This window comes from Taudactylus pleione, unplaced genomic scaffold (assembly GCF_031769625.1).
Source record: "Taudactylus pleione unplaced genomic scaffold, aTauple2 ptg000690l, whole genome shotgun sequence".
Lineage (NCBI taxonomy): Eukaryota > Metazoa > Chordata > Amphibia > Anura > Myobatrachidae > Taudactylus > Taudactylus pleione.
In genome coordinates, this window is record NW_028285092.1 from 2,858,769 (window position 1) to 2,884,732 (window position 25,964).

Sequence of the window (25,964 nt, forward strand, 5' to 3'; positions counted from 1 at the left end):
TGGTGCCTCGCAAAATATAAAATACATTAACAGTATTATGGAGCATATTTAGTAATATGTACAAGATGATACAAGGCCAAGTTTCAATTTTAATTATTTTAATGAATCAATCGATCATTCTTTTTTACCTGCCTTCCACTACGTACTTACCTAATTTCCCTGTACTGCCGTCGGACATCTGAGCTAGTTCCCCTCATGCTCAGACTCTCTGGTGTCTCTCATAATTGTACTACATGGGTTGTTACCCAATTAGGAAGGAGGGCGGGGAGGGTAGTATGGACAGTTTCTCTTGAAACTCTTGTCAGGAATTATTGGCTATATTAACAACATTGTATTATTTTATGGACTTTTCTCTTCTTAGTCAATCAACCAACCAATGCTTTAACTGCCTTCCACTACATACTCCACCTCCATTTCAATGTACTGCCCTTGGGTCTCTGATCTAGTTCTTGATTAATGAAAACATTCTTTCTATGGGGTCATATAGTTTATTAAACTGCCATCCTGTCTGCCACTGCTGTGCCGCAATGTCTCATAGATGTGCTATATTTTATAAAATATAGATTATAGAATGTATAAGATATATAAAACATAATATATAATCTTTTATAAAATCTACATTTGACACATTTACAGAAGAGTGGAACACAATTTTAGATAATTGGTCTAAAAATTCAATGTGATTACTAATAAGATAGAGAGAGGCTAAGGTACATGATATACAAAAGGAAACTCAGAAGACCACTGATCTACTGAAGGATTTTTGGGTGATCAGGGTTTCTCTGTACGTGACCAAAAGATCAATTGTAGAGTTTCCTAATACTATTAAAAGATGATAAATTAAGCCAGGATGGAATGGATTATGTAAAAGGACAAATCAGGACCTTTAATAGGTCATGGAGAAATGAATCGGGTTCATTACATAAAAGTAGTTTTGCTGATAGACCAAAAACAGTAAGATTTTGTGATTGGAATAAACAGCAATATTATGAATTTGAACAGTATCTCAGTAAAAAAATTTTAGGAAAAAAAAGAGAATACATATTCTCAGATAGGGAATAGCTGGAGGCGACAGGATAATAGGACAGATAGATTCAGACATAAAAATAGGTTCGAACCTCTGATTGATGATGACGATAACCAAAGTTGGTGTGAAACGCCAGAATGGAGAAACAGACATAGAAGGAATAGTAAAAGTACAAGATTCTCTCCCGCTATACAAAAAAGTTTTTTCGGAGATGGTCAAAGATTCCAGAACCACCGAAAAGAAATGTAAGGTCCAATTGGACAAGAAAAAGAGGATGAGAAAGAGAAGGGAAATGAGAGGAAATAGGACAAAATCCAAACAAAAAACAAATGTACGGATTAGGTCAAATGGTATATATACCCTATCATCTAAAAATCTAAGCAATGCAGAAGTCAATCTTTTGAGTAAAGGCATGAACTTTGCCCCTGCATCAAGACCCAATATGTTTAATCTCTTTGTGGTTTTGAATAAATATGTAAAGCCAGAAAATATTTTTTTTGCAATAAGGGCAATGAAAAAACAGAATAGAGAGGGTCTCCCCATAGTACTAGATGAACATGATGATGAAGCAATAGGCATTTTGGAATCATTGGATTTTGAGTCAAACAATTGAATAGATTTAAGTAATGATACAGTACGGTTATTTGACATCAATAGTGAATATAATAATGGAAAAGGGTTCAAACTGAATCTGATTTTATCCTCTCAAATATAGGGGCCACTATATTGAGAGCTTTTATAATTTCACACTTGAAGGGTTTAGGTATATCTGTGAAAAAGCACAAAAGGAACCACTGAGGAACAACCTAACCAGGGAGGAACGTAATGTCTTAAAGAAGATGGAATCTGATCGAACAATTGTTATTAAATCTGCTCACAAGGGTGATACAGGATTGTCATACAGGAAACTGAGTATCATGTTAAGCAAGCACTTTGTCAAATGAAAGATACTACACATTATTTTGTCATGTCTGGCAACCCCAATGCCCTTTTTAAAGAAAAATTAAATGTTACAACAAGCACTTGATGGTGTTATAAACAAGGCCACTTTTCTTTTTTTGTGTGTAACACATCTCTTCTTCCCACATTTTATTACTTGCTAAAAATTAACAAAATACTTTATTCTCCACCAGGTAGACCTATTATTTCTGGTATTGGGTCACTCACTAATAATTTATTAGTCAATCACTAATAACTTTGCTGACACTTTTTTACAAAATCATACATTAAAGATACCTCATTTTTTTATTTAATCATGGAAATCAAGTGGAAAACAAGCTACTTATTTGCAAACAGTGATGTAGAATCATTATATTCTAATATCCCTCATAAGGGAGGACTACAAGCAGTTGACTATTATTTGGAAAAGGATTCTAATATGACTGTAGCATTATGCACGTTTATTTCGTCATCTATTCATTTTATATTAAAACTTATTTCACTTTTGATTCACTTTATTATTTACAAACACTGGATACTGCCATGGGAATGAGGTTTGCCCAGAGCTTTGCCAACCTCTATATGGGGAGGTATGAAGAGGAGTAATTTTGGGGTTGGCTGCTTGGGGCGAACCTGGTTCTCTATGATAGGTATATATATTATCCGTTTATCATTTGGGATGATGACAAGTTTTCAATTACATCTTTTTCGGACAGTTTTAACCACAATGATTTTGGGTTGTGGTTCACTAGTAATATTAGTTCAGTGTCAATTGACTACTTAGATATAACACTGTCAGTAGGAGCAGATTAGAATAATCTTACCTAAACTTATATCAAGGAGGTTTATCAAAATAGATCTCAATTTTAGAAGTAACCATCTGAAAGAATGGAAAGAAAATATCCCCAAGGGGCAGTTGCTTAGGATCAAAAGGAACAGCTCTGAGGTGGAGAACTATGCAAAACAGGTTTCGGTTCTGTATAAATCTTTTTTAGAACAAGGACACCCACAATGTGTGTTAGATAAAGTTTATGGTGGATGAAGTAGCTACTAAAAGGTAGGGTTAAGTTGATGGAGGGAAATAGTTCGAGTGTTGTAGAGAAGGAGAGATTACTTGTGTTTGTTACACAATGTAACTTATAGTGTCAAGATATAGAAAAGATCATCAAGAGAAATCTTAGCCTTTGAAACTGGATAATTTTATTGGTCCTTCGATTGTAGCTCAAAAGTTGGTAATTTTCAGAAAATCAGTTTACCTCAAATTAAAACTAGCCCCCAGTCACTTCAGGAGGGAATCTGATTCAGGAGGAAGCAATGGATTTTTTTTGTTGTGGAAAGAATCTGAGTACTACATGTAAATTTGTGGGAAAAAAATAGTGGAATTTAAATCCAACATGTCAGGAGAGAGCTTTGTGATTAGGGATTTCCTGAATTGTAGGTTGTCCTATGTCATTTATGTGGTGGAATGTGGGCGCAGTCTACAATATGTGGGACGTACCACCAGATCACTAGATATGAGATTTATGGAGCATAGAAGGAGGTGGTGATCCAGGGTGAGGCTGTGGGGGACATTGTTTGTCTACACGTAGGAGTGACCAAACACCTATCCCGGGAGGTAGCTGGATAACCTTCTCTTATGTGTATTTGGGTGTTAATATATCTGCACCCCACTCGATATGGAAGGCTGCTTGAACCTCTAAAATAATTTTTTGTGGCATATTTTAATGTATTTTTGTATAATAAACAATATTTCACTATACTAGATACTTTATACCTGTATGGAGGAAAATAAGGATTGATTATTAAAAGAAAAGCCTCTTTATGAAGGTGGAGGAATTTGTTGAAACCATTGATAAAAAGACCACATATAATATACCGATATTCTGAAGATCATCACATCCTTGAGAGTGCGCACTAACACAAGTACTGTATTTTTGTATGACCTTTTCGGGTGTGTGACCACCTCAGAGGACTAGTTGCAGCACTACTGAGTTGGAGCATAAGTTTCTCTGTGTATATACTACTAGGTGGTCAAAATTGACTTGAAATGACTGGAATTTAATGTTATTAAGGTTAATAATACTGTAGAAACAAAACATGCCTACGTTACATGATTTTAGCTTTTTTTTAATCAATTTAAACAAACCAGATCAAAACCAAAACACGTGAGGGTGGTTTTGGCAAAACCAAAACAAGATGATGAATTAGAACCAAAACCAATTTTGGATCATATGACCCACAGACAAATTATATGAACCATGGAAAAATCAACTTGTTCCTGGATTATGCCATGTGATTGGAAAAGTCTAATAAAAGTGTGATCACAGGCATTAGGTGAGCAGGCAGAAGCATGCACCAGCAATGACTGCTCATCGTTTTTGCTATATGGTTTTAGAGTCATATGCTGACAAAAGCAAAGTATATAAATGGAGGCTTGTTTGGTAACCAATTAAGCAAAATAATATGGCTAGAATAACAGATATATTTATAAGTAATTGAATGCTTCCAACATAACTGTGAAAGGTTTTTGCAGACTGTTGCCAACTTCAAGCTCTGCAAAGAAGAAAGATTGTACTTGGTGTCACTCTTGGACAGTGAATAAGCTATATTATGTTCTCTAGGATTATAGTTAACAGACATGGCAACTTTTAATAAAATGTAGATTTAAAATAAAATGTTTAACCGATTTAGCTAGTGATCCTACATGTTTAAGTTAATGTCATAGCAGAAAACAAGCAATTTTACATACCTGAAATATTTATAACCGTTTCATATGACGATTCATATAACTTTGCTGGATGTCTTACAAAGTGATGACGTAAAATCGACAATCTTTTAATGGGGTCTTCTGTTATCTATGCATTAGGAGAAATGGAAAGTTAAACGTAAAGAATATCCCCCTGCAATTATGTGAATAGCAAATATATATACAGGTTGAGTCTCCCAAATCCAAAATGCTTGCGACAAGGGGTATTTTGGATATCGGAATATTCCGTATTTTGGAATAATTACATACCATAATGAAAGGTCTTAGGTATAGGGCCCAAATCTAAACACAGAATGTATTTATGATTTATATACATCTTATACACACAGCCTTAAGGTAATTTTATACAATATTTTTAATAATTTTGTGCCTCAAACAAAGTGTGTGTACATACATGAAATGCATTTATGTGTCATATACACCTTATACACACAGCCTATAGGTCCTTTTATACTTTAGATTTAATAATTTTGTGCCTTAAACAAAGTTTGTGTGCATTGAACCATCAAAAATCAAAGTTTTCACCATCTCAGTCATGCTAAAAATATTCCGTATTTCGGAATATTCCGTATTTCGGAATATTTGGATATGGGAGACTCAACCTGTAGTAGCATGAAAAGCTCAATTTCTTAGAAAAACCATACTATCTACTAGTAATGCATTTTTTTGCTCATTGATGAATAAGAGAACTGGTTCTCTTTAAAAGAGAAATATAACCTCAATTATTATGGATGACAGATCATATATGAATATCAGGATATGTTTCCTTTGCAATACCATCACAATTTCTAGTAACACTGACACATTTTTTCCCTCACATACGTAGCTAAGAGGGACAACGAGCAAATACAGGAGTACATTGCTTTGCACCCTATCATAGTGGTTCCCAAACTGGATGCCGTGGCACCCTGCGGTGCCTCAGGGTCCTTGCAGAGGTGCCTCGGGTTGGTGGTCCAGTACCAAAAAAATTATTTTAGTCAGTGTGATAGGCAAAACCAGTGCTAATGGCTGCCAATTAAAAAACATGTGGACAAAAAGAAGTGCAGCCCTGTCAACCACCACATAACTGAACATAAGAGTGGCATATAAGCACAATTTACGTCATTTAATGTTTGCTGAATTTCTCAATAAGAAAGTTTTGGCCCAGGGGTGCCGTGGAAAAAATGCTGACACTCTAGGGCGCCGTGATTTGAAAAAGTTTGGGAACCACGTCTTAACATGTTCTTTGTTTTCTATATCGGAGTACAAAATTTGGTGCAATGCTTTGAACAACTGTACAAAACACATTGTATCAATATATTATATTTTGAGATTCACCAATTACAAACTAACAATGAGTTTTATCAGCACAAGTAGTAAAACAGTTGATTAAACTTAGATGCAAAGTAAACACTAGCACTGTAAAAACAATATTATATAATGGAATCCCGCCAATAAAGCCAGAAATCACTAATACTGATCTTACTTGCACTGAGCAGTAAAAAAAAAAAAAAAAAAAAAACAGAAAAAAAACCACTGGGTTCACATGGACTATAAAGCCCGTACACACTAGACAATATTATTAACAATTTGGCCGATTCCGACGCATCGGGGCAATAAATCTTTCAAATAATCAAGTGTGTACGCACTTCCCTGTAGGTCTTCCCTACATGCAGCTCAATCTGACAATCTCACTAACGATTCCCCGCAAATCGTGCAATGTGTACGCATTACCGGACGACCAGGCAATATGTTAACATTATATAGTTAACGATCTAACCACCAAACGACACACAATATATAATTTGGTCGTTTGGTAGATTGCACATTGTACATGCACTAGAGCGTTGGTTCGTGAATTCAAGGGAAATCTAGATGACCATCACATTGTTTACAAGTCGTCTAGTGTGTACTCAGCATAACAGTAAAAACAATCAATATACCTTAAAATACAGTTCTTCGTGTAACAGAGTCCAAACATCAGACAAAAGTTATGCATTTGCAATTTGTAGAATGTTCCTTATGTTCTCAGAGTATTTTGGGAACATCCTTCAATAGAGGATGTTAGAAGTTTTCTGTAACCGTTACCGGAAACTGGACCTCATTCAGAGTCGGTCGAAGCGGCCGCACGGTCGTACGGGAAAAGGGTCCAGATATGCAAATGATTCCCTCGCAAGTTGCGTCCCTAAGTTCGGATCGGCTGCTGGCCGACCAAGGGGAGGAAGCAGCCGGAAGACAAAAAAATACGCCCCCTTCTCGTACGCATTACATGTCATCTCCGGGCATATAAGGATTAATCGAGACCATCGGAACTGGTCGTAGAGCTTAAGGCTGACCATACCCTCTCTTAAGCTCTACGATCATGTCAGTGTAAAAACCTCCCATGTCACATGTGCCATGACGCTACTTTGTTAATTATGCACTCCCATAAACCGTATGCACTCCCATAAAACGCCATTCGCATAATTAGGCACGCATGCATTCGGATCTCCACTCCCCCGTTTTCAAGCACCTTCCCCTGTTACCACCCACAAACGCCTCATTCTGTCACTCAAACTACCAACATGGCTGTGTTCAAGGAGAGAGAAATTTCGGATCATAGCGGCTAGTTTGCGCACACGCATTGCGAACTTTACGCATGCGCAGTTTAGCGAACATCGGTGGCGTACAACCGTGCGGCCGCTTCGACCGACTCTGAATGAGGTCCACAGTACTTTCTTACCAACTATGGTTACTGAAAGTGTCTATGTTAACAAGTTACTTTTATTGGTGTAAAAAAAAATATACACCCCACTTCCCCAAATTATCTCCGTTTTGCTGTTTTTGGTAAAAGAGCTAGGTGATGGAAAACGAAACAGCCCTAGGTTATCCAGGTTCCAATCCCTTTTATAAGTCACTTCTTCCTATTTGGTCCTGTGAAATAGGTATAGGAATAGTCTGCCCTATTACAGGATGATACTGGTGTGATACAGGCGCTGCTGCTGAATACAAGAGACCGCTGCTGCTCTCAGCCCCTTCAGCTACCCGCCTGTCTCATTACCCACAGCTGGCTTTTCCGAAGTAGCTCTGCTCAATACTGCATGTCGCAGGGGGCTTACTTCTCTAAGCAGCCTTTAGTGCCCAACACATCCTGGTTACACTGTGCCTGCGCTTATCTGTATCCTCTACCTTCACTAATTCTAACTGTCAGTGTAAGCTGTAATACTCTCCTTGCTGGCAGACATCTGTGGATCGGTGCAACTGTAGAACTCACTGCAGCACTTATGATCACCACCTCGTTGGATGACTAGAGACCTTACCTGTCTATGTGCTGATCTGCTCTCCGACTGTGTACTACTGACCAACTGTCTGAATCATTAGGGGTGACTGTGTGCGCTGGCCTGTCTGACAGCGGCTCTGCCTCCTTCCTACAGCCGACACGATAATGTCTGGCTCCCACCACCGCTGGCCGCTACTGCTGCAGACACTCACAGCTCCATGGCTGCTGACAGCTGGTCACTGAACGCCACACTCTCCAGTCCATTGCTCCCGGGCAGCCGCAGGCGATTCCTCCACCCCAACGCCAATGACAGCTGGACCTGGCCGCCAAGCCCACAATCTCGCTCTCCGGTTCCACCCCCTGCGCACAGCAGCCTCCATCGCTAAGCTGCCAGTCGGGATGCAAGGGGGTGGCATTGAAGGGAGGGATTAGCAGACTAATTCTCAGTCTACCGGCAGCTCCTTTTATACGTCTCTGTCCCTGTCCTTCTTTCCCTGACATGAACCCAACCACTCCCAGCCATATCTCTCCACCCCCCCTTCTCCTGTGCATGTGCATCCCACACACTGGGGCACATCCTTACTACAGAGAAAAAAGTACCACATAAACCGATATGTAAGTAATTAGAGGCTTTAAAAGACGGTCTACCTTACTCGCAAATGCTTCGGGTTCGGAGGATCATCAGCGATGATTCTGTATTACATGAAGCACTCAATACAATGGTTGACAAATTCACCATAAGAAGATATGACAGGACTTCTTCAATTAAAACAAAAAAGAAAGTCCTTAAAATACTCCGATCGGACCTATTACAACCGTCAAAGAAAAAAACAACAACAATATCATTTGGGTTAACACATTCAACTCTAATAGTTCCAACATCAACCACATCAGTAAATCTTATTGGCTGATCATTCAATCAGATATACAACTCAGTCAACTGTTTGAAAACCGGTTAATGCCAGCGTACAAACGTGGTCGCAATATCCGTGATTATGTCATGAAAACAGATTTGACATCAGGACCATCATCTAAAACTGTCTCTTCTTCATCTATCTCATCATTTTTAAATGTTACACGAATTGGATGCTTCAAGTGCACCTATTGCACCACATGCAGCTATATGATTTGTGGTTATTCATTCTGACATCCATATACTGGTCAGAAGTATAGAATTTGTCACAGGGTGACTTATTCTTTTTATTATTATTAATTTTATTTATATAGCGCTTTTCTCCTAAAGGACTCAAAGTGCTTTACATTTTCTTGCTCTACTAAATTTGTGATCTACTGTATCTAATCAGCTGTCCCTGTGGCAAACACTATGTGGGAAAAACTGAGAGGGCCTTCACGGAACGCATGGCGGTCCATAGGTCCTCCATTAGGCCAGCCTTACAAACAGGGAAGACTGATCAGCCAGTGGCCAGGCTTTTTCTGGAGGTACAACACAGCCTGGCCTCTCTTAGATATCGTATTATCGATAATATCAAACCTCCTAAAAGAGGGGGTGATTGTGGTCTATTGTTACTGAAGACTGAATGTAGGTGGATATTTCGCTTAGAAACACTGTCCCCTCGGAATCTCAATAAACACCTGGGACCTGCAATGTGGGATATTATGTAAATTTGTTGTATTACAAGTATACATTTACCTTTATTATTTATGCCCAGTATGCGTGAAGGTCTTATATATTTTTATGTTTTTTGGAGATCATGTTATACAAATATGTCCTCATTATTTTTAATATCCATGTGTGGTGCTTTTGTTTTATGTTAAGCAACAGGTGTTTATTGCGTTTACTTATTTTTCATGCTCCCTCTGTGACGCTGATGCTGGCGCTTCCCGTTTTTTCGTGCAGGATCCCACGTGCATGAAATGACACGGACGGCCCGGTGGGGGGTATATAGGTGAGTTTTTCTGTTTGTTTATCTATGTCCTGAGAAAAATGTTTACATAAACATTGAAAAGTCGGTGTAAGCTGCTCTCCTGTGTCATTTTGCAATGAGTGCTGCCTGAAAGGTGGTGGACAGCACTCAGGGCCATACATGTGTCACACAAAGTACACCCAGACAGGGGGGTGGATCAACGTTTCAGGGCACAAACTTTTTGTTCAAATTGAGGAGGAACACCGGGCAAGTTGTCATTAAAGCCAGATGAGTGCCGGTCATTTTTGGATAATATATATGTGCGTGTGTGTATATGTATATATATATAATGAACTACAATACTCCATTATAATTACTTAACACATATACATTTTACCTCATGAATTGTGACTTCAGTACATATATATTTAACCTCATATATGTACTTAATATAGTATGATCTCTGTGAACAGCAAACCCGGCACATCCCTTGCAGATAAAGGTAACTGGCTGCGGTGTCCTCCTAAGATGGAGGTCCATCCAAATGCATACAGATGTGTCCACATACATCTATCCTCCCTGCGCTACAAGTCACACCACATAACATATGCTGCATATCATTTTGATCAGCAGAAGCTGCCTGTGATAACTATTCACATCACTGTGTGTACAGAGTCATGCCACAGCATAGCGCGATTAGAAGGGCTGTTTAACGCGCAAGGAAATGGTACTGGGTTCCTTGCGCACTGGATAATAAGGGTTGCAAGGTTTGCTGCAGGTAAGACAGAGGTGCCTAACCTCTTGGTTAATAATATGGAGCAAGGTTTGTTACCGCACTATACCCCTATATGTGGTGTATGTATATCAGTCTAAAATAAGACAGATGGATATTAGTGAAAATCTATTTATTGGTTAAACACACTGTTAACCACAGATTTGTATCACATATATGTAAAAGAAGTTATACACATAATTATGATAAGAACCTGTTAAAGTTAAAGCACAATATTACATACATGTAGTATATGCACATATAGATGAGGTTGTACACAAAAAACAGATTAAATGAACACTGTTGAGCACAAAAAAAAAAATTATCACAATAGTGTAGATAGATGTGCACACTGAACTAGACAGAATGCTTGTGAATGGTGATGCTGTATAGATCTATTGTTCATATAGTCATGTAGGAGAAGCGGCATCCCACTTAACTTGATGGGTCCGTTCCGTACAATCCTGGGTACTGGAAGGGTGATGCTGGTGAGTTGAAGGATTGTAGTCCCGACCACTGGTGGATGGGGGGGGGGGGTTTGCTGGATGACAACAATTGTTACCTGCAGACTTGCATTAATGGAGCCTGCGAGGTGGAGTCCTGCTAGTCAACGGGGTGTGCTGGCTTCCCTTGCTTGAGATGCAATTCAAAAGCTTTGTCTGGTGTGGCTGGACTGTTGAGTTTGGACAACTCTTGCTGGGGTGCTAGCTGGTTGGATTGGAGCTGCGCGGTGTTGCCTGTTGTGGGCTGAGTCGCGGTGCCTTCTCTCCTTCCTCCCCGTTGGTGGATCTGTGTGGCAGTGTAAGACCGCTGCCTGCAGTGCAGCAGTCTCCTCACTCGCTTCCGGGTTTGCGCCCGGTGGCTGCGGTCATGTGACTCGGACTGGATGATTATGTGACACGAGGGTGTTAGGCAGTCGGAGGTGCGGTGTTGCCGTAGGGTCTGCTCCAATGCTCTGTGTGCCCAATGCGTTTCAGCCTTGTGGCATTCCTCTGGGGTAGTGTATAGGTTGTGAGGTTGGTTTGCTGGGTTTAAAAACCCCTTGTGGGTCCTTCCTCCGTTTCTGATTGGAGATGTACGTAGTCTCTGGATTGGCTGGATGATCAGTCAATCATTGGTGTGGTAATTCTAAGCCTTCTAGTGAGACTTTCTCTGATTACAAAGTCCGGTGGCTATTTTGTAGGAGTTTAGCTCCATAGATGACTGTCCAGTGTTCAGCCCGTAAGGGGTTAATCAGCCATTTTGGTGAGGTTGCAATACTTATTTAACCTGCCCCATTCTACCAATCGAATCATAATATATATCACCATGGTATATACACATTATCTGGATGTTCAGTCAATCATTGGTGTGGTAATTCTAAACCTTCTAGTGAGAAGGTCTCTGATTACAAAGTCCGGTGGCCATTTTGTAGGAGTTTAGCTCCATAAATGACTGTCTGGTATTCAGTGTTCATCCCTTAAGGGGTTAATCAGCCATTTTGGTGTGGTTTGCAATACTTATTTAACCTGCACCATTCTACCAATCAAATCATAATATTTATCACCATGGTATATACACATTAGCTGGATGTTCAGTCAATCATTGGTGTGGTAATTATAAGCCTTCTAGTGAGAATGTCCAGTGGCCATTTTGTAGGAGTTTAGCTCCATAAATGCAGCAAACCCCGCAACCCTTATTATCCAGTGCGCAAGGAACTCAGTACCATTTCCATTGCTATATCTTGCCTACTTCTGGCAGCAAGGATAATTAATCAACACATGGGATTAACCACTATCAAAGATAAAAGGGAAAAGAGGGCAGACAGTTTTTTCTCCTCATTTACTGACACAACATCCAAAGACACTTCATGCTTCTACAGCGATCTCACAAATTTAGAAAAAGCACTTAATAAAGAGAATAAATTATGGTGGGACACACAAACCCTTAAGTGGTACCATAATAACCAGACAATCCCCAAGGGTCTACATATCAACAAAGTCCCATCCCATAACAATGAGAAAACAATATTAATTTACAAATGGCAAAATATCCTGAAAGATTGTTCCCAATTACTACTCTTACTACTGATTGAGACAAACACTAGTGAACTCCAGGTATTAGACAATACAGACACTGAATTCTAGATTAGAACTGTCGCAGCTGGATATTTGGCTGAGACAGGATCGGTTTAAAAATCAGATTTGTGTGACGCCATCTTGCCAATCTTGCCAATGGCGACAAGACTCCATCTTAGAAATAGATAACACAGCGCCATTTTGTCAAATCCACATATTACAAAGAAACACAACGCTAAATTCCTAATTAATAGCAATTCAAGACTTTTAACAATCTTCCCCAAACACATACCGACAGTGTTCAACATACATAAAAATGACTTTCAAACACATTAAAATCACCACAGACTTAAATATGAACAGCGCAAAAAAATAGACCGGTATAGAACATCTGAACACCTCACAAGAACCTGTCTCAACAACAACAAAAACAAAAAGAAAACTGGGAGAACAAGGAGAGGATGCAGTGGAGGAGAACAAAAAAGCATGGACACAAACATAAACCCAATGACACAAAAAGGACAAGGCATCTTTAATCTAAGTTCTAAGACACTTAACAAAGATCACATCAACCTCCTTGATAAAGGATTGAAATATGCACCGACAGTTCAGATGGATAAATTCGAAACTTACCTGGATATACATAAATTCACCCGCAAATTAACCTTGAAGAAATACTTCATACAAACCACCAGATGATGACTACATATACACCGATCATAAACCACATTCACAATTTTACCCAAGTTACATAATGGGGAATCACATCAATACCTTCACTAGCCTACTGGAGAGAGATCTAGGCAAACTTCATGACAACCAAACTAGAAAACACACCAAAACAAACTTAACCAGAGCCGAATCCAACGCACTGAAAGATCTAGAGAGAAATCACCAAATTATAATAAAGCCAGCTGACAAGGGTGGAGGAATAGTGCTAATAGATAAAAAAGACTACATTACCGAAGCCCACAGAATCCTAAATGATACCACCACATACAAAGTACTCAAACAGGACCCCATGTTAGACTACACAAAAGAACTACAGATACTACTACGCAGAGGTACAGGTATTCTAACCCCCAAAGAACATACATATTTAGATATCAAACATCCCATTACCTCAGTTTTCTACTACTTCCCCAAAATTCATAAAAATCCCACACCCCCGCCAGGCAGACCAATAGTCTCAGGAATAAATTCACTAACCTCAAACCATTCCCGATATGTAGACACATTTCTACAGCCCCATGTCAAATTACAACGGTCGTATATCAAGGACACAACTGACATACTCAATAAACTACAGACGATACAATGGGACAACAATTATTGGCTAGCAACAAGCGACGTTACATCGCTTTATTTGGCTATTAGCCACAAACAAGGTATTAACAGTATTCGCAACCAGTTGCACGGAGATCCAAACATGACCAATACACAAAATGACTTCATCATTGACTGCATCAGTTTCATTTTAACCCATAATTACGTATGATTCGAACAAAATCATTACCTACAGATCACCGGGCCCACCAATGGGGACGAGGTTTGTGCCAAGCTACACAATCTCTTCATGAGTATCTGGGAGAACAATTACATCTGGTCCCATAGCGAGCTTGGAGCAAACCTCGTCCTCTGGGCAAGATTTATAGATGACATTCTTCATTTGGAACGGAAATAAAGAATCCCTCATATTCCTTTCACACATCAAAATGAACCCAAACAATCTCAAATTCACCTCACAATATAGCAAAACCAAGGTTGAATTCCTGGACCTGAACATTTTTATTGAAGATGGCCAGATCCATACCAACAGATTCTACAAAACAGTAGACACCAACAGATTTATCCTAGCTACGAGTGGACACCACCCAAACTGGTTACGGAACATCCCACATGGACAATTCACAAGATTAAGACGCAATTGCTCCAAATTGAGTGATTTCGACAATCAAGGAGAAAATCTACAAACACGAATCATTGCAAAGAAATACAACAGAGAACTAGTAGAATAGGCCAAAACAACAGTTAGAGAAGAAGCAAGAGAACCACTCCTACAATACAACCCCAAACAAAACCTACAGATAACAACATCAGCTTCATAACCCAATATAATCAACAAGCTAATCAAATCAAATGAATTATCCAAAAACATTGGCATGTCCTTTTCCAGGATGACTCGTTAGTAGAAGTCCTACCACCTAAACCAACAGTAATCTTCCGCAAAGCACCAGACATTAAAAGGAAACTAGTGAACAACCATATCACTCCAAGTACAAAAAGACAAACTACACTCAAGACAGACACTATGCAAACAGGAGGTTTTTTCAACTGTGGAATATGCAAGGCGTGTGAAACCACAGGTCAAAGAAGCATCAGACCTACACATTGTATCACCTCCCCTACTAACCAAGTCACCTTTAAAATCAAAGATCAAATAACATGTCACACGAAAGGGGTGGTGTATGTGTTATATGTGGGCAGGACAATCAGACCACTCAAGACAAGGGTATGCGAACAAATACGCAACATACAGAAGGGGACAGAAGACCATCCACTTTCATCACATTTCAAAAAACACCACAGCTGTAACCCCAAATTGCAATTCTTCAGAATAAAAGAATTCAAACAGAGATGGAGGGGAGGCGTCTATACCAAGCTTAATAATAAAGGAGAGTTAAGATGCATCATTCAATTAGACACATTAGCCCCAAAAGGTCTAAATATGGATAATGAAATTAGATCAATTATATGTAAATAATCCCTTTCAAATGTCATTATAACACAGGACACCTTACATATTAATAGACAGAACCAATTGTGCAATTACTAGTTTTGTATTTTTCAGTTTGTATGTAAACACAACTGACACTATTACCATGTTCAGTAATATGTTTCGATTGGTAGAATGGTGCAGGTTAAATAATTATTGCAAACCACACCAAAATGGCTGATTAACCCCTTACGGGATGAACACTGGACAGTCATTTATGGAGCTAAACTCCTACAAAATTGCCACCGGACTTTGTAATCAGAGACATTCTCACTAGAAGGCTTAGAATTACCACACCAATGATTGACTGTACATCCAGCTAATGTGTATATGCCATGGTGATAAATATTATGATTCGATAGGCAGAATGGTGCAGGTTAACTAAGTATTGCAAACCACACCAAAATGATTGATTAACCCCTTACGGGATGAACACTGAACACTGGACAGTCATCTATGGAGCTAAACTCCAACAAAATGGCCACCGGACTTTGTTATCAGAGACATTCTCACTAGAAGGCTTAGAATTACCACACCAACCTCACAACCTATACACTATCCCAGAGGAAGGCCACAAGGCTGAAACGCGTTGGGCACACAGAGCATCGGAGCAGACCCTACGGCAACACCGCACCTCCGACTGCCAAACACTCCCGTGTCACATGATCATCCAGTCTGAGTCACATGACCGCAGCCACCGGGCGCAAACCCAGAAGCGAGTGAGGAGACCGCTGCACTGCAGGCAGCGGTCTTACACTGCCACACAGATCCACCAACGGGGAGGAAGGAGAGAAGGCACTGCAACTCAGCCCACAACAGGCAACACCGCGTCGCTCCAATCCAACCAGCAGGCACCCCAGCAAGAGTTGTCCAATCTCAACGGTCCAGCCACACCAGGCAAAGCTTTTGAATTGCATCTCAAGCAAGGGAAGCCAGCATACCCCGTTAACTAGCAGGACTCTACCTCGCAGGCTCCAAGTGTTGTCATCCAGCAAACCAAACCCTCCACCAGTGGTCGGGACTACAATCCTTCAACTCACCAGCATCACCCTTCCAGTACCCAGGATTGTATGGAACGGACCCATCAAGTTAAGCAGGACTTGACTATCTGAACAATAGATCTATACAGCATCACCATTCACAAGCATTCTGTCTAATTCAGTGTGCACATCTACCTACACTATTGTGATTCTTCTTTTTTTGTGCTCAACAGTTTTCATTTAATCTGTTTTTTGTGTACAACCTCATCTATATGTGCATATACTACATGTATGTAATATTGTGCTTTAACTTTAACAGGTTCTTATCATAATTAGTTAGAATAGAAGGAAAGGAATCTGGGGAAAGCTTCTGCACCAGTAAATATTTATTTCAAAATAAGTGTGAAACCCCAATATAAAGAGTAATAAATTCAATATTTATGCGCCGTCTGGGGCGTGCTGCCAAGGACAAGATACAACATGGAAGAAAAATAAAAAAGAAGACAGAAATGTCCCTTGGTTGGCGCACTAACAAAAAATGTGATAAAATTTAACTTTTATTAAACAATATTAAAATTGTATATATAATAATCTCTCCAGTGAAATATTAAAAATGAAAAAATGTCTCAGTGTGTTAATTATTGAAATGAATAGTGTTATTGGTACACCTGCGCGTGTAATAGCGACACAAAAATGGATATTAATAAATACAAAATCTCTCACAAATAAGTCATAGAATATATGCAAATCCAAAAATAGCAAATCAAAAAATGCATTTAATTGGGACCAGTTATATGTGGCATGCTATAACATCCCTATAAGTGTGATAATATTCTGCAATGTCCACTGCATGTCAGAATTGCCATGATATGCATGTGAGAAGTGGCCGCAATATACTTAGCGTTCCCGCTAGGCTGTTTTAGCGGGGCGCAGCACACTGCCCTCCTTCTGGAGGGCAAAAGGCACCCTGCCCTCCATGAGGAGGGCAAAAAGCGCCCTGCCCTCACAGCCTGCGGGTGCCGTTGTCACCCGCGGGACGCAGTGTCCCGCGGGTGGAGAAACATGCGGTGACCCGGTCACCGCCGGAGAATAGACGCTGGGCACATGCGCCCGCCATTTATTCTCCCTTTTTGCAGCGCTTGGGGGCTGCCCGGCATGTCCGTAAGCGCCGAGCACGCCCTCAAGTATGACGAAAAGGGGACGCGTCTTATAGACACGCCCCTTTTCATGACCACGCCCCCTTTTCGGGCGCGCGCGCAAGGTTGCCCTCTCTAGCTCCGGCGCCCTGCCTGCCACCAGAGCTAGAGTGAACACTATATACTCATATACCTAGATTGCCACCTATAGATGAAATGCACATAGAATCTAATACATTTAAACAAAGGTTGTCTTAACTGCTGCAAAGCCAACAAATAATTTATAACATCTAAGGGGCTGGAATTATATTCCATATAGACCGACTAATATACTTGTAATCAGTCAATTGGCTCAATTAATATAGATTTCATATCACAAATGTCATGTAGGAGTAGGAGATTGATATCCTATATTATCACCTTATCCCCTCATATTATCCTACCATGTTATTGGACATTATTGGCTATTCATTAGGCTGCAGGTAAACATGCACATGTGCTGTCTGCAGTGTATTCAGCAAATCTCTGGGAAGAAAGCCAAAACTTCAGATATACAATGTTGCAGTGTCACAGCGTCTTGTTATAATGTTAGAAGCACATGTAGCCATTTAAATAAGGGTATTTGCATTAGCTTTGACACTAAGAAAACCCATGCCCATATTAGGGAGTATCTGGGAAAGAAGCCAAATTTTAACAGCACACATGGTGTGTATAAATGATTCTAAGCTTGCTGCTGTTCATGCAGCTATAAATAAATAGGATCTAACATGAATAGCTGGTAACTTAGTGAGTCTAGCAACAGCTCTAATCAGTCACATGGTATACACTATCTGAGCCTTACACTAGCTCACTAATAATGGTTGAATTCAGCAGTATAAGTTATATGAGTATTAAGTTTGACTTAATTAATATAATATATATGAGCATTACATCAGCTCAATAGAGATAAGTGTCTCATATACACAGCGCATATATCAGGTGAGTACTAAGTGAAGTATTATCTTCTTTTTACATCACAACACATCACTACAGACGTTTGAGCAGTAACATATCTGCTCATGCAGCAGTAAAATCCCTGCTGCTGCCAAAGTACGTTTCACAAATGAGAGTTTTTTCAAGGCAAAAAAGATAATTATGTGTATAGCTTATTTTACATATACAGTCAGGTGCATAAATATTGGGACATTGACAGAATTTTCATATTTTGGCCTCTATTCACCACCACAATGGCTTTGAAATTAAACAAACAAGATGTGCTTTAACTGCAGACTTTCAGATTTAATTTGAGGGTAATTACATCCAAATCAGGTGAACGGTGTAGGAATTACAACGGTTTCTATATGTGCCTCCCACTTTTTAAGGGGCCAAAAGTAATGGGACTATCAACTCAAAAGCTATTTCATGGACAAGTGTGGGCTATTCCCTCGTTATTTCATTATCAATTAAGCAGGTAAAAGGTCTGGAGTTGATTCTAGGTGTGACATTTGCATTTGGAATCAATTGCTGTCGAATCTCAATATGACATCCAAAGAGCTGTCTCTATCAATGAAGCAAGCCATCATTAGGCTGAAAAATCAAAAAACCCATCAGAGAGATAGCAAAAAACATTAGGTGTGGCCAAATCAACTGTTTGGAACATTCTTAAAAAGAAAGAATGCACCGGAGAGCTCAGCAACACCAAAAGACCCGGAAAACAACTGTGGTGGATGACAGAAGAATTATTTCCCTGGTGAAGAAAAACCCCTTCACAACAGTTGGCCAAATCAAGAACACTCTCTAGGAGGTAGGTGTATATGTGTCAAAGTCAACAATCAAGAGAAGACTTCACAAGAGTGAATATAGAGGGCTCACCACAAGATGTAAACCATTGGTGAGTCACAAAAACAGGAAGACCAGATTAGAGTTTGCCAAACAACATCTAAAAAGCCATTACAGTTCTGGAACAACATCCTATGGACAGATGAGACAAAGATCAACTTGTACCAGAGTGATGGAAAGAGAAGAGTATGGAGAAGGAAAGGAACTGCTCATATCCAAAACATACCACCTCATCAGTGAAACATGGTGGTGGTAGTGTCATGGCGTGGGCATGTATGGCTGCCAATGGAACTGGTTCCCTTGTATTTATTGATGATGTGACTGCTGACAAAAGCAGCAGAATGAATTCTGAAGTGTTTCGGGCAATATTATATGCTCATATTCAGTCAAATGCTTCAGAACTCATTGGACGGCGCTTCACAGTGCAGATGGACAATGACCCGAAGCATACTGCAAAGCAACCAAAGAGTTTTTTAAGACCTAAAAATGGATCCCGGAGGGGAGCGCTGCACAATATATCAAGATGAACAAATTGACATGGAAATTAGACAAAAATTATATGTACCACTTAAGTCCTCTGAATAGACATTTGATCTTTGGGTCCTGGCTCCCTCTGATAATTTGTCAAATTCCCTCCATTGTGGTAAACATAAAAAAGAAAACAAACAAAAAAAATGCCCAATAGGTATATCTGTAAATGCAATGAAGTGGGTGAGATCAATCTACATATCCCCCACTATAAGTTCATGAAAAGGTTCTTCAAATTGATGAACAGTCTTTATGTGTATAAATATATACTATTTAAGCGCTCTCTTCAAATCTCCCACCAACGATATCAATAAGTTGTAGGGGACGTATCCCACTCACTTTGCGGTGAAGGTGTAAAGGTATATCTAGGTATCTTTGATCTTCATGCGTACCGTACTCATGTGTATTTCAAGTGTTGTACTCTTATCTAGGTATCTGCAGCATATCCTCTGTACTTTGCTTGAGGAAGAATAGATGTCCATCCAGATAAATGGTTAAAAATCCAAAACTTTTAAGTGCCCAAAATGCAGGCTACTGAGTCCAGACAAAAGCAGATGTACAGATGTTGCATGTGTAGAATCAACTCTCCGGATGAGTGATACAATATGTACCTGCTACAACTGGATAACAGATTGCCCACCAAAAACATAAAATTCAAGAAGCAGCACACACCGACGCGTTTCAACCTTATAGTTCTTTCTCAAGGTAGGTGTAGTGTGCTGCTACATGTTCATTTATATACCCCTTCAGTAATTAACAGACTAAAAGGGGAAGAGTTTCTCCAATCAAACCTATATACCTGTGTATCACTGGTTTCTAGAACCTATCTCTCCAATCTAGGTTCCATTTGTCCCCCGGTTAACGTGGATGGCTAATTCTCTCTTGTATCCCATACAGAAACCTTTATTTTAATCTTTTCCGCGGTTTTGCGTTCCATTCCGTGGAGCGCAATTACTTCCGGCGGAAGTATCTCGCCGGTATCTATTGCGTTCCACCCCGTGGAGCGCAAGCACTTCTGGCGGAAGTGCCTCGCCGATATCTGTATAGGATAGCCATATCCATTTGCGTTCCACTCCTTGGAACGCACCCACTATGCCGCCCCATGTGACTTTACATCACGTGGCCGGAAATAGAGTACAGGATAACGCATTGTGTGCCAAAAGTTGGAACGCACATCCCTGCCATCAATATTGGACCCTAACTTGTAACAGAATCCAATATTGTGATATCAGGGTTATTAGGTTATGGGAAAAATTTGATCCGTCCATACCTCCTATACATGGTCAAAACGTACAGTATTAAAATAAATATAAATGAAAGAGATGCTTTTCTTTCCATTATATTAAATACATGGTAAAAAATTATAGAGATGTATAAAGATCTAAAACACTAATCGATATCCTAACATACAAGTATAAATGGTATCACCAATAAATGTATACCCTAAATAAAAAACCAATTCTAAGGGAAATAACTAAAATCTACAAAAATTTTTTTTTTTTAAAGGCTCATATCAATATAGACCTTAACCAATGTTTCCTCATATGAGGATGCAATGAGTATATAAATATGTAAAATATGTGAACTAAATAAGTCATAATCTGTATCTCTCTGTAATGTACATCTTATACAAATAAATTACAAATTTTAAAGTCATTAATATCGAACAAACGAAAGAAGAAACAGTTGTGGTAACTGGAATGAAACCTTCCCCGTGAATTAAATGGATCCTCGACACTGCCAATATATCTGGTAGTTAGCCAAAGGTTCATGATAAAAACCATTTGACTTCAAAATCCAAATTGAGCCCCTTGGGATCAAGGGTCCCCAACTCGAAAATCACCCTCATTTCTGACCGTGCCAGTCTCTCATCGCTGTAATTTTTCCGCCAAACTGGAGGGACTAGAATAATGCCACAAAAGCTGGATATGTGGCTGGGATCTCTATTATGATAGGTGTTAAAATGTGCTGAAACATTGTGGGTGGGGAGACCTTTCTTAATGTTACGCACATGCTCCCCCATCCTTTCTTTTAATTTTCGTGAAGTTCTCCCTATATATTGTTTTTTACATGTGCATTCTAATAAATATACAAGGTTTTTACTATTACAAGTGATGAATGATTTGATTGCATGTTTACTTCCATTAGTTGTAGAACAATATTCAATGGTCTTATTAGAATTAATTTTACAGGTTTTGCACATAGAGCATTCACCACATCTGAAGAAACCTTTAGTTTTGATAGTGCTACGTGTTATTCTAGGTACAATAGTGGAGACACTTTTCACGAGATTGTTTCGTATATTATTAGCCCGACGGTAGACAAACTTGGGTCTATCCGGTATGTATTCCCTTATCTTCTCATCTCTTTTCAACATCTCCCAATGTCTGGCTATTTTTCCACTTGCTGGTGTTGGCTGCTATATCTGGTAATGAAAGGGATGCCTATATCTTCAGATTCCTTTCTTTTTTCTTGGTTCAGTTGTGATCTGTCACATTCCAGGTATTTTACATATGATTTTTCCACATTCTCTTTATCGTATCCTTTTTGTAAAAACTGTTTCTTTAGACTAGCTCCTTGGACTGCATAATCTTCTTTCGTAGTGCAGTTTCTCCGTACCCGATGAAACTGACTTTTGGGGATGGAATACAGCCAATTGTTGTGATGATTGCTCTGACAGTCGATATATGAATTACTATCGGTGGGTTTTATGTAATTTTTGGCATGTACTTTTCCATCTTTAATAAGGATGGTCAAATCTAAAAAAAAATCACAGATTCTGAGCCATTGTTATATGTCAATTAAATATGGCTGTTATTCTTATTTAAATATTCACAAAAAATATCCAGGGATTCCTCACTTCCCCTTCATATAAATAAAATGTCATCAATATATCTAGTCCAGGACACCAGACTCGCCCCCAGATCATGGCCCTCATACACATGAGTTCTTTCCCAGAAGGCCATGAACAAATTGGCATTACTAGGGGCGAATCTGGTGCCCATGGCTGTTCCATTTACCTGTAGGTAAAAAGAGTTGCCAAACCAAAAAAAATTATTTATGAGGATAAATTCAATACTTTCTAGGACAAACTCTTTCCTTTCCAAATCCATTTCTTCCAACTCCAAAAAGTATTTAGTAGCATCTAAACCCTGCTGGTGATCTATAATGGTGTAAAGGGACGTTACGTCCGCAGTTATCAGAAACATATAGGGGTCCCAATTAATGGTCTCCAGATTCCTGATAACCTGTAAGGAGTCCTTCAAATAAGATGGTGTTTGAACCACCACTGGTTGTAACAAACTATCTATATATTGAGATAAATTAGAAGAAATAGAATCCGTACCTGCCACTATTGGTCTTCCAGGTGGATGGTGGCTATCCTTATGGATTTTTGGAAGGGTATACAGTACCGGAATCGATGGTTTACCACTACGGAGGGAATTTGACAAATTATCAGAGGGAGCCAGGACCCAAAGATCAAATGTCTATTCAGAGGACTTAAGTGGTACATATAATTTTTGTCTAATTTCCATGTCAATTTGTTCATCTTGATATATTGTGCAGCGCTCCCCTCCGGGTACAATTTTTAGGTCATATTTACTGTGTTTTTGGGTGTTGGGTGACACTCAGGGACCTGTTGAAGGGTGCTGCTCTTAGAGGTTTGCGCAGTGGAGGTATCTAGATCCATTGTATAAAGAGTTTTTTAAGGCTAAAACGTGGAATGTTATGCAATGGCCAAGTCAATCCCCTGACCTGAATCTGATTGAGCATGCACTTGATGAAGACAAGACTGAAGGGAAAATGCCCCAAGAACAAGCAGGAACTGAAGACATTTGCAGTAGAGGCCTGGCAGAGCATCACCAGGGATGAAACCCAGCGTCTGGTAATGTCTATGCGTTCCAGACTTGAGGCTGTAATTGCCTGCAAAGGATTTGCAACAAAGTATTAAAAAGTGAAAGTTAGATTTAGGATTGTTTAGTTTTTCCCTTTACTTTTGGCCCCTTAAAAAGTGTGAGGCACATATAGAAACTGTTGTAATTCCTACACCGTTCACCTGATTTGGATGTAATTACCCTCAAATTAAATCTGAAAGTCTGCAGTTAAATCACATCTTGTTTGTTTCATTTCAAAGCCATTGTGGTGGTGAAGAGAGGCCAAAATATGAAAATTCTGTCAATGTCCCAATATTTATGCACCTGACTGTATGTGATACAAATCTGTGGTTAACAGTGTGTTTAACCAATAAATAGATTTTCACTAATATCCAAGTCTTTTTTTAGATTGATGTACATACACCACATATAGGGGTATAGCGCGGTAACCATCCTTGCTCCATATTATTAAAGGAGGCTAGATGTATGAGGACACCATCTGTATATGTAAAGGTACGTACATTCTGCTCCGACATGAAAGCTTTCATCCATTACCCCTACGGAGAGGACTGCCTTACTCGCAGTACTTGAGTGTAAGATGGATCCTAACAAGGTAGCACAAGCCCTCAATGAAATGTTGGAAAAATTTGTAGCTAGGGGCTATAATCGTGGGGAACTAGAGGCGGTGAAGATGAAAGTACTTAATACTCCCGTGGCATTACCTTGACATCAAAAAATAAAAAACGAATCAATGCCATTCAATTGTATTCCCTGGGCCAACAGATTCAACTCTAAAAGTCATAACACCAGCAAACCAGCTAAAAAATGGTGGGCAATAGTAAATAGTGATGCTGACTTACCCTCCCTACAAAACAACAGGTACACTAGGGGTAAGAACATTAGGGATCAGGTAGTCAAACTTGACATCACAGGTTTGGACAAAAAGAAACCTGGACATTTAATTAGCCAAAAAACAGGATGTCATAGATGCCTTGGTTGAATTGCATGCCGTTCTTTAATAGTAGGTACCACATTTAGCCACCCCCAAGCAGGAAAGATACAAAATTCAATTTGCAGTCACCTGCACCACCACACATGTGGTGTATGTGTCAATGTGCCCTTGTGGTTTAGCCTATGTGGGTAACACCCACCGGCAATTCAAGGAACGCATGGTGCTCCATTAGATCAGCACTAGACTCTGGCCACAGTGACCAACCAATGGCCAGACACTGTGTTCAAGCCAAACATGTGGTGGCGAGTATTCGGGCAACCATAATCGACTATGTGCAGAACAGTAAAAGAGGGGGCAATAGGGAAAAGATTTTATTACAGAAAAAAAGCAGGTGGATATTCATACTTCCTCACAACCAAGGAGTTAAATGAAACACTGGATTTGTCTGAGGTATTCAGTTTAACTACGTGTCTGGTTTAAATTGTAGTAAGTCACCATTCAACTGTATCCATCTACAACCTTGTAAAGAAAGTATATTGTGAGCACTTTCTTAATCATTTTAATATGTCATGTTTTTATTTTGTTTACAGATGTGGTGGTTACTAGGTAACCGCGTCATGTCTCCAATGGTGCCTCACTCTGGACGTCTCCGCCAGATGATGTTATTGCGACTGTGAAGTCTGATACCAGCATGTAGTACGGTGTCGCTGCCAGTGGGGATGGACAGGCGAGTGTAATGGGCGGTGGATTAGGTAATGTTTGTGGATATATATATATATATATATGTGTGTGTGCGTGTGTAAAGTTTTGTCATTATTATGTATGTATCACTGAAGACGGGGGGTTGCCCCCAAAATGTCGTATTAAAGGATTTTTACCTTGCTGCATTATAAGTTTGCTGAGTGCCACCTTACCACATCTCCCTCTCTCTCATATATATGTGTGAATGTATATATATATATATATATATATATATATATGGACTGGGGTGCAAGTGGCTTGTGACCACATTGCTTAAATAAATAAAAACAGAAAACTCAGCACTCACCACTGTTAAATCACTCACAATAATAAATAAACCCCATTGTTTATTTATTATTGCGAGTGATTTAACAATGGTGACTGCTGAGTTTTCTGTACATATACATATATATATATATATATATATATATATATATATATATAGTGATTCTCTGCGCGACACATGGGACATTTACATGCAGTACATTCATTG

General features: G+C 39.4%; 1 protein-coding gene across 2 annotated transcripts in view; it reads right to left on the minus strand.

Moving 5' to 3' along the window:
- Positions 1–25,964, minus strand: part of PGAP1 (post-GPI attachment to proteins inositol deacylase 1) — a 707,270-nt gene that overhangs the window by 470,803 nt on the left and 210,503 nt on the right. For both annotated transcript variants that reach the window (XM_088456228.1, XM_088456226.1), the window contains exon 8: positions 4,716–4,821. In XM_088456228.1, the coding sequence (XP_088312354.1) occupies positions 4,716–4,821 (106 nt within the window). The remainder of the gene's footprint in view (positions 1–4,715; positions 4,822–25,964) is intronic.